Below are 10,007 nucleotides of genomic sequence, written 5' to 3'. Positions count from 1 at the left end.
GCGAAGACAAGGCGACGACAATAACGGCCACGGCAGCGCCGCCGACGTCGACACTGCCAGAAAATACTAGCGTGTGCAGAAGTTAAAATAAAATGTTCAAAGTTCGCTTGGTGATCTACTCTATGGGAGTTTCTGCGTGAGAAGTTTCGGTGTATTTTCAATTAACCTTTTATTTGCAAAAACCTTTTCTTATCCCAGATGACAAAATCATATATTCTGCTTATAAATCATTATGTTGTTGGGATATATGATATATATTTCCCCCTGTGCATCGAGTGGAGCGGCGGAGAGTGAGTAGAGCTGAGCTTAGTTTGGCCCCCGGATTGAGCAGGGTTTTGGTTTTGGTTTTGGCTTTGCTGTTTGCTGTTTGTTGCTGTTTGACAACGGCTGAGCTTCAGCTTTGAGGTCCGCCACGTACGAGCGCCTTATACGATCCAACAACAATAAGAACAACAACAACATAAACAACAACGAAGGCAGCAAGAGCAGCATAAAAACAGTTTTCGGTTTGCAGCGCGCGCTGTGAGCTGCATGGGAAATGAAATCGCCGCGTTGCCTTTGCTTCTCTGATTCGTGAGCCACTGTTAATGGCTAACAGAGGGTTAACAGTTGGTCGGCGGACTAGACAAGATGTTAGCAGCCGTCAATTGCCATTCAATCGCCGTTCAACCGAGCGCCTTTCAACCGGTTTCTCTTGGGGCCGCCAAACGTCCCCGAATCAATAACAGATTGAGGCGACTTCGGCTTGGATACTAATTTATTTTATGGCAGACACATTTGTTATCGTCTTTTAATACAGAAAACACCGTTTAATTACGTATTATAAAAACTTGACTGGTGCTTTGTTCATCTAAAATATAGACTGTAAGGTTACTTTTGTTTTCACCCAGTATAAAAGTGAATTATCAATAGCTGCGTATAATATTTATCACTCGCAGGTTACACCGTTAAATGCAGAATTAACCCCATTCGGAAACTGGATTTGCTTGGTAAATCTTTGACAGTGACAATGGGTTGACCACTTCGGTTCGATAATAAGCCGGGTGAAACCGGGCGACTCCCCCACCCACCCACTGGGCGCCCCACTTGCAATCGGACTGCGAGTTGGTAAACAAACATGTTTGATTAGCATAGAGACAAACGGCCAAGACCCGTCAGCTCACTGGTTGTCTCCAACCTGACCCGCATCTCCATCTCCATCTTTATACCCATTTCGATTCCCATCCGCACTGCGTTAAATGCAAATTCGAAATATGATTTACAAAATACGCGGCGCATAACACGCGGCTGACGTTTCACACGATAGAAAGCAGGAGGCGGCGGAGCTAATTAGCATATGGGTTTCTGTGAAGGGGTTTCATAAGCGTTTCCAATCCGATCCAATCCCTGCCCCAGTCACGCCCCCTTCGATCAAGCAATCTAGCCATCCAGCAAACGTCGACAAATCGCGCTTGAATGAAACCGAAAGTCCAGATGGGAGTGGCTCTATCCGAAGTTCTGGGCTGGCAGTTCCTGGGATCTGAAGCCACTCGAACAACCAGAGAGCCTTCTCACGCTGTGCATGCCGTAAATTTCACCGCCTTTCACTGTAAATCATTTGGCCAACCTAATTGCGTGCATTTTAATGCCCACTCCGTTGCGTGCCTTCTGCCATTTGACGGTGGCTGCAGCGCTGCCTCTTTGCGGCTCTTGGCAGCTCTTTGCAATTCTGTGTGCCAGTTTTCCCCGAGAAAACTCCTCCATGCGATGCTCTGTTTCGCAAGCTGGCCGAGTTTCTCGTCGGATGCACAAACCAACCGAAAATCGAGAGCTTAAGCCCATAACCAAAAAGTAAAAACCGAAAGCTGAATGTTGAATGTTGAGTGCTGAATGGTGAAAAAGTCAGGAAGAAGTGATCTATCCGGGTGATCGGGCGATCGCCATACTATTTTGGCTATGCCGTTCAGGTGGGACCTCATCCTCATCCATGGGTGCATTGGCTTTTGGGCTTTCGAAATCGGCGTACCGATTGAATATCAAATCGAACGACTTAACCTTCACTGCGGCAAGTTCGTGCCTTAAGTCTTTTGTTTTCATACACACACACTCGCACACACACAGGCGTACGAACTGAAAGTGAAATTTCGTTGTAGGTAATTTCGTTGGCTGCCTTTATGATTTTGGTAATTGTTGAAAAAGAAAGGCACTCACCATCGCAATTACAATCACAATCACAATCGCATCGCATCGCTGATAAGAAACGTGATTTAATTTTTAGCTACGAATTATGAGAAGCATACGTACGTAGTGCTCGAGCGGCTTTTCACTTTTCAATGGCCTTGCCTGGGGGGCCTTGTCTCGACTTTTTACCCACACTCTACCTCTGCCTCACTGGAATCGGACCATCGGCGCCCTGGTCATCTCATTCGACAGCGGAAGAACAAAAACTCGTCTGGGAGTCGACTGTTCGCCCGCTCGTTTTGCGCTGTAATTTTCGACTGTTTACTGTTTACTGCCCTTCTGCAAGCTGGCTATGGTAAATATTTGGGTTATGTAAACAAATATTAACAAAACACAGGTGGAAAAAGAAGTATGCTAACTTACACACCTCAGCAAGTCGTAGGAAGTTTTATGAACTTTAAAGGAAAAGCAATATTAATTTCCTCCCATACCTAAAAAGGAATTTCTTGGCATTCAAGGTGATAAAAGTTTTGGCTATTTATAATCATAATCTCTTGATGGATTACCTCTATAAATAAACAATCAAGGATTGTCACAGAGAATGATAGGTGCTCCATGGCAATTATCTGCTGTTTAGTGTGAAATGAAACAAGCTTTGCAGTTTCTGCTACACCTTGATCAAGATTTAAGCTTCTAGCGAACTCCCCTTCAATGCTGTTCGAAATAGTTGTTCCCGGAATATCTAAGCCTAATCCATTTGGGGTTTCGGTTCACTCAAATGGCGAGCCCAACCCAGCAGTAAAGCTGTCATCTTTAATCGGCAGAGCATCGGGTGTTCAGTGCTCCAAATAGCAGCTCGCTTTTCCCGTGCTCTTTGGCTTTTCCTTCCTGCCATTGTGGAGCAGACAATGATGGAGCTGCACTTGGCTGCTCCACTACTTGCTACCCGACGGAGGAGGAGGAGGAGCTGCAACTGGAGTGGCTGCTGTGGGGCGGAGCGGCGATAAAGATCTGCTTTCGCTGCCCCTTAATCAGCCAGTCATCGCCGAACGAGCTCACAAGCTCACAAGCTCACCAGCTCACCCGGTAGTTGATGTAGCCAGCGATACCTTCTGGTGTTTGGGCTTAGTCTTTTGCCTTTGTTTGTGTCAGTTTTGTTTCGCTGTTTATGTTTTGGGTCTTTTCATTTGCCTCCGCAAGATTGATGCGAGAACAAGGTTTGTCGCTTAGGTCTTTTGTCGGCGGCCGCTCTTAGTTCCACTGCCGGATGTGTTCTAATAAAGCCAAGCGATCGCGCATTCAAGGTCCCAATGGGCCGGGCCAACAAGGCTGACCTCAGCACGCATTTAATCGTAACAAAATATAGCATATTATCGCTCGGATTCACACGAATGCAAAGCTGCGATGACCTCCGATCTCCGGTCTGGAATTCGGTTTAGTAGACGTAGAAGCAGCTGGATCCCGTGCTCGAGCAGTTGGACGAGGTGGTGCTGGCCTCCGGAGTGGTGGGTTTCTTGCGACTGCGCCGGGATCGCCACCTCAGCCAGAGGCGCTTGAAGACGTGGAACTTGGAGCGTGGCTTCTGGGGTTCCATTCTGGGGGATTCCGGCGGAGTCAGCAGTTCCGGCACGGAGAGGGGTTCTTCTTCCGCAGGGGGAACAAATATAGGTTCCGGTGGAGTGAGGGGTTTCGCTGGAGGCTGAGGCTTCTGCAAGCCCTCCAGCACAAGTTGGAGGTTGTTCCTCAGGTTCCTGTACTGATCCGCCTGGTCCTCCGAAAGCTCGAAGGGATTCCCTCTGCTGGAGAGCAGTTCTGGAGAGCGCAGCTTTCTGGATGGAGCTGGGATCGTGGGAGGCCTACGTCTGCGAATCCGAGGCGGGGGCTTGGGAGCCGAGGGTGGCGATGGAGCCCGCCGCTTCACTGCTTTGGCCACCCGGATGTCCAGCACCAAGCGCTCCGCACTGCTCGAGGCACTGCAGTTGAGGCGCCACCTGAAGGGGATCCGCTTAACAAGCAAACCAATGAGTTACAAAGTGAGCAGCTCACCCCACCACGATCAAAAGCGCATTGTAAAGGGGCAGCACCAGCAATCCGAGTATCAAGAGCCTCACCAGAGGGCACGAGGATTGCTGGAGCTGCTTCAGCCAGTCGAGGGAGCAGCAGCCAAGGGAGCCCTGCATCGCCTGATCCTGGCTGTGGTTCACCATGCTCAGGGTTGTGGAGTCCTCAGTCAGCGTTACCGAATTTCCCAGGACATCGGCCTCGGAGCAGCCAAACAACTCCCAGCACAGCAACTTCATTGTTTATTTGACTACCTTTACTTCATTCGGTTACATTTATTGTGTGTGTACAAAAGCTACAAAAATAATGACTTATGAAGCTAGGAATTGGGTTTAATCTTGATGGTGACTTGTAGTTGGGAGAACTGGAAAAGGATTTACTCCCGCTTGCGCTTGAATTGATCCACGTAGAAGTCGTCCCTGCCCTCCAGGTGATCCACATTCGTCTCCGCCGCAACGGGAACGTACTTACAGTAGCAGGGGGGCAAGTTCATCGGCAGCATTACAGGCGTCACGAAGTTCTCCTCCGCCGTGCTCCCCAGGGATGCCAGTCGGCACCTCAGAAAGTGCGTGCAGCAAAGGGCGGGCAGAAGGAGCAGGGAGAACAGCAGCAGCCAGAACCAGATGGCATTCTATACATTGGATGATTATCATGTGAATTGTTAAGCCCTTGCATGATGATGAGATGGTGAACAAACAAAAGACTGCCGGACCCCCAACCTACCATTGGCTTGGCAATGCGGTTGCAGAGCTCGGAGTACTCCTTCATGTCCCGAACCTCGTCCCGGATGAGGGGCCCGCAGCTCCCCATATCGCCCTCGGTGGCCTCCGTCACCGTGACGACGAACTCATCCAGGGCGGACTCCACAATATTGCCGACGTTGTCGGCCACCTCAGCGGTCACATTTCTTACATCGCGTCGGATGAGTTCGTCGCCCTCCTTGATCTTGGCCAGCAAGTGTTTTATGTAATCGGCAAAGCTGCGGTATTCACCCATTAGAAGGAGATCCAATAGCTTCAGCATATTCATCAGTTTCTCCACAATCGCAGCCAAGGGATCGCCGAGGTTTGACTGATAGGCGCGCAGGTGAGTTGCCTGATTTTTCAGCGCGACTCCGGAATCCACCTTCTCGGCCAGGTTGTCCAGTTTCCTGGCCAACGCAGGCAGAGGTCCCGGCCTGGGTTTCGGCACCAGTTCCCGACACACGTGCTTCGTGTAGTTTTTACTGCTGTAACTGTTGATCTTGCCCCTCAGCAACTTCTGGGCCGCTCTCTCTGCCTCTGGGTAATATTTGACAAGCTTCCCGGGCTGCGAAGCGTTCTTCACTTCCTCCAGGGAATTGCGGACATCCCTCAGCACACCCCAGCGCAGGCCATCCACGTCATAGATCTCCTCCAGACCCATCGCCTTGTACAAACTTTCGTTGCGAACGCAGCTCTCCAGAATGTCCGAGGCCCTCAACGTGGGCAGCGGACGGGGAAGAGTTATGTTCTTAGAGAGAATCTCGTTCGGATCAATGGATTTGTTCCCCACCGATTGTGAGAGATTCCTGTAAAAATCAACAAACTGTAGGACGACGACGCAGAAAAAAAATATGGAATGTTATGCCTTGATGGATATAATATAATATAATATAATATATATAATATAATAATAATAATAAAAAATAATATTAATAATAGTAATAATAATAGTAATAACAATAAATATTAATAAACTGACTTTAAATCTGGAAAATTGATTTTTTTTTGACAATCAGACGGATTTGGCAAAAAATGGGGATTTCCTGAAATAAAACACCAGGCGAACGGAATGCAGCAGTAGGTTACTGTTAGCCACCTTATTTACTCTTAGAAGTAAGCAATACTTTTCAGTTCGAACTATATAGCCGAGGGTTTCTGTCAACTCCTGAAAAAATGTCGAAAAGTTTCCACTTTCTAATGGATTCTGTTCGCTTGTTATTTAAAAGCGGGTTGATCTTAAAATTTTTGGTCTTGAATGGCCGAATTTCACAAGAAACTAGGATTTTCTGAATTAAATTACCAGGCGAACAGAACGCAGCAGTAGGTTAATGCAAACACGAATTTTGAGTCTGAATTGTATAGCAGCGAACTTCTGTCAGTAAGCAATCAGCAGTTCTATAACAGCGATCTTCCATCAGTAAGCAATCAGTAGCAGAAATCTTCTGTCAGTAAGCAATTAGTAGCATAGAGCTTCTGTCAGTGAGCAACTTTTCCAAAAATTTTGTCCATTTCCACCTACTAATGGATTCTGTTCGCCTGGTACCTAAAAGTGGGTTTACCTGAAAATTTTTGGTTTTGCGTGGCCGGATTAGACCACAAATTTTAATTTCCTGAATTAAAGTTTCTGGCGAAAAGAATTTAGAAGAAGGTTATCCCAGAAGTCTGCTAGCATTTTCAATTAGTATTAGAAATCAGAAACCAAAACAGTGCTACAACTATTATTGATAAGCATTTATTAAAAACCCTAAAAGTTGCTTACAAACTATAAAACCAACAAATTAAAAAATGTTCGTTATTTATTTTATTTATTTAACAAAATTAAATCTAGTATACAATACTTAATCTAATGTATTTCTAAAGAGTACTAGCTGCTAGGGCCTACGACTCCGGGTTAATCGATTAATTAAAATACTTAAATATTAGGTTTGTTTTAACTACAAATTTATAAAGGTGTATTATGATTTCTTGTGAAACTATTTTTAAAGTGTCTGAAGGGTTTTGTTGTTTGAAAATAAGAGCCCTGACCAGGGGCGGACGCAGGGGGGGTGTTTGGGGGGTCCGGACACCCCCCAAAATCGCAGACTTTTTCAAATTCCCTTACAGCACACGGCCTTTCAACCATATAAACTAAAAATTTTTTTGACCGGACCCCCCCCAACGAAAAAATTTTTCGACCGGACCCCCCAAAATTTTTTTCTGCGTCCGCCCCTGGCCCTGACGCTATTAAAATACATTTGAACATTTGGCAGAAATACGAAATAAGCGATATTTATTCCAATTTGCGCATTTTTTGTTAATATTTTGGTAAGAAAAGGTTCAGAATTATGTTCCAATCGAACTTAAATATCATTTCGAGCTCAACAAGGTATAACATTTCATATTTTGACTGTTGATAGGAGTGTTGCAGCTAAAAGGCTGACTTTCCGTCTCAAAATAAATCGGAAGCAAAGCTTACCTGAGGCAAAAGGCCTGATAGAGTAGAGCTCCGTGGACCAGATAGAATAGCACCAGGATAATGCTGAGCGCGAAAAGAAGAAATACGGCTACCAAGAAGGCGCACAGCAGCCAGCTGGCAATTTTCGGACTGGACAGAGCCACCAGGAGAGCAATGAGCAGCAGAAGGATCACGAACATCAGCAAAACAAGCAAGCCGATGGTGATTCCGTACCAGCCGGAGCCTAGCTTCCTGCCCAGCGCAGCGGCTGGTTGAGATCTAGCCAATGGTTTATCCTTCTTCATCTCCTCGACGACCCGCCGCAACCCCATCAAGGATGCCTCGTGCCTCTTCTGCAGCTTCTTTCCTAAGGAGAGGATTGGGTTGTCTTGTTAAATTCCTAAAATCCCACAGCTCACCGGCCTCATCAAGAGCCTTCCTAATTTTGTCTAATATTTTATTCACGTTATCCTTGATCGCTTTCGAAATCTGTTCCAATTGATGAACAGCCTTGCGCGGAATGTTTATAAACCCGCTGTCAATGACTTCCTGAACGGCTTTGATAAGGCCATCCGGTTCAGGTACCTTGCAGGTAAATAAAAGTTAACAACTGATTGCAAAAGTTCTCATTTCAAGCACACTTACACTATCGTAATGCAAACATCCCATGTCAAGCATCCCGATATCATTATTTTTGTAGAAATCCTGGCATTCCTTTTCTTTACACTCCGCGATGAGAATCACCATGAGATCCCTTTTGACTCCACGCAACGCTGTCGAGGGCAGGTTGTGGAGTTATCAACCATGTGGGGAAAAGATCAATCCTTACCGTCCCGAAACTGAGTGGCTAAAGGTCGAGCTTTCGCCAACTCGTTTTTGAACCTCTCCTTCATTAATGGCTTGATCTTTGGCATATTGCGGAGCACCGTGACCAGCTTCCCGAGTTCCCTAGCACGCTTCTCGTATTCACTATGCGCCTGTGAGACATTGGGCTCAAGTCTTAGGTCTCCATTGATCCTCTTCCGCAACTGATTGTAGTTGAAAATGTACGAATGGTTCATGCGTTTGGAGGCCGTTCGGATTGCATCCTCATTTGTTTGGCTGTGGTTTGAGTGTTCTCTCAAGCAGGTCTTGCTTTTAGCCCCTGTCAAACCTTTATTCAGCCGGATGGTTGCCAATAGGGCAAAAATGAGAAATAATCTAAGTGTAGATGGGAGTTAATCCGAAACGCCTTTGGGTTAAGAATCACTCCACGCACTTACAGCATTAAAAAAGCCAAGAGGGCCAAAAGAATGCCACAGCAGTAGCGACAACCTTTGCTCGACTTGTGAACCTTCTTGCAGCGCGCACAGTAGCAGGCGTAGATTAGCCTGTTGGGAATCGAGTCTCTTAATAACAATACCCGAACTATCTGAGATTCCTCACCCAATGATCGGTACCAACAGGAGCAGAAGGATCAATAGAAATACGAATATCTTGAGACCAGGTTGGCTCCTCAGGTACGCCGCCCATTCATCCTTCTTCACCTTGGGTCCAATGTCGTTCCCATCGTTGGACATATATTCCTCAGGCACATTCTTGGAGCCGTTAACCAAGACTCTGGTGAATGCGTGGGGATAACAGGTTATTGGGCCCAAGGATATCTCTTTTCCGAAGGTGTCGTTGCCTTCAGTCCTGGTTTCCGATTGCAGTTCCCTGTTTTGTGGCTTCAACTCACGGAACTTGGCCAAAGAGTCCCGCTCGATCAGTATGTTATAGGGACGCAGAAAGTGGTGCGACTGGCAATCAACTAACACCAGTCGGAACAAAAGAACTCCAACCCAAAGAAGGAAATTGAGAAAATCACCCGACAAGCACGCTTTCATTTTTACTACTTACGAATATCATATAGCTAATTTTCATGATCCAGAAAGTCTGGATTGCTAGATCGCAAACATTAATCAAGACTCGCTCGTTCGTACATAAAACCACTTGAAGTTTATTGACAAAATTTTGCAAACGACGGAGACAACCATCAACGGAGCTCGATGATTGACTGGCAACTGGGTTTTTGCGTTTTCCGGGTCTTAGTCGATAATCTTTACTTGCGCGCGGCAATATTGATACATGGTTACTTGACTTAAGCGGAAATCATTCAATGTACGTCAAATGTAAATACAACATACATCCTTACTCGTATAATAATACTAAAATTATGTAATTGTGTAGTCCGTACAATATTCTCGTGTGGTGTGTGGAGTAATGGGTATTTCGGAGACTTACAGCTTAGAGGTCCTAGTCAATACAATTGGAGACGTTTAAATGCTTAGGGGTTGCTCTTGCGTTTGGTTTTAACTTACTAAACTATGACAACGTGTTCGTACGACTGCACTCGAATGCATCTCGAACTTCTATTGGGGGACTCTATTGGATTGGTATCTCAGTGTCCGAGTGCAGGGCTTGTCGGTCTTAAGGAAGTGTGTGGGGTTCGTACTGTTTCTAAATAAATACATTAAATGCATTGAATAACTCCCAACTCTCTTCCTGCTCTTTTCTAAATTAAAATGGCAGTTTTGGTATTGATCATATTTGTTTTCGCGATTTTGATTTCGTGGAAGTTTACAGATTCC

General features: G+C 45.9%; 2 protein-coding genes across 2 annotated transcripts; both read right to left on the bottom strand.

Annotated features, from left to right (window-relative positions):
• Nucleotides 1-3,458: 3,458 nt before the first annotated feature.
• On the bottom strand, nucleotides 3,459-4,523 carry LOC108099073. The gene is made up of 2 exons (XM_017202362.2): nucleotides 4,207-4,523; nucleotides 3,459-4,151 (listed from the first exon to the last, which is right to left on the bottom strand). Exons 1-2 carry the CDS (start codon nucleotides 4,458-4,460, stop codon nucleotides 3,596-3,598), a joined length of 810 nt encoding a protein of 269 aa, XP_017057851.1. The 5' UTR covers nucleotides 4,461-4,523; the 3' UTR covers nucleotides 3,459-3,595.
• A 68-nt stretch (nucleotides 4,524-4,591) lies between these two features.
• LOC108099071 (prominin-like protein) lies at nucleotides 4,592-9,995 on the bottom strand. The gene is made up of 8 exons (XM_017202355.2): nucleotides 8,824-9,995; nucleotides 8,661-8,768; nucleotides 8,228-8,598; nucleotides 8,044-8,171; nucleotides 7,818-7,983; nucleotides 7,420-7,765; nucleotides 4,945-5,770; nucleotides 4,592-4,852 (listed from the first exon to the last, which is right to left on the bottom strand). Exons 1-8 carry the CDS (start codon nucleotides 9,261-9,263, stop codon nucleotides 4,598-4,600), a joined length of 2,640 nt encoding a protein of 879 aa, XP_017057844.1. The 5' UTR covers nucleotides 9,264-9,995; the 3' UTR covers nucleotides 4,592-4,597.
• Nucleotides 9,996-10,007: the final 12 nt, after the last annotated feature.

The sequence above is a fragment of the Drosophila ficusphila genome, unplaced genomic scaffold (genome assembly GCF_018152265.1).
Source record: "Drosophila ficusphila isolate 14025-0441.05 unplaced genomic scaffold, ASM1815226v1 contig_286, whole genome shotgun sequence".
NCBI lineage: Eukaryota > Metazoa > Arthropoda > Insecta > Diptera > Drosophilidae > Drosophila > Drosophila ficusphila.
Note: the sequence above shows the minus strand (reverse complement) of the source record. Positions and strands in the feature narration are given on the sequence as shown.

Bases quoted from the DNA above. Each gene is read 5' to 3' on its own strand.
- LOC108099073 (XM_017202362.2), bottom strand. From the start codon at position 4,460: ATGAAGTTGCTGTGCTGGGAGTTGTTTGGCTGCTCCGAGGCCGATGTC. The intron at 4,152-4,206 runs GTGAGCTGCTCA...GATCCCCTTCAG, and splicing joins GCGCTTTTGATCGTGGTGGG to GTGGCGCCTCAACTGCAGTG.
- LOC108099071 (XM_017202355.2), bottom strand. From the start codon at position 9,263: ATGAAAGCGTGCTTGTCGGGTGATTTTCTCAATTTCCTTCTTTGGGTT. The intron at 8,769-8,823 runs GTGAGGAATCTC...GATTCCCAACAG, and splicing joins CTGTTGGTACCGATCATTGG to GCTAATCTACGCCTGCTACT. The intron at 5,771-7,419 runs GTAAGCTTTGCT...TGATTTTTACAG, and splicing joins TATCAGGCCTTTTGCCTCAG to GAATCTCTCACAATCGGTGG.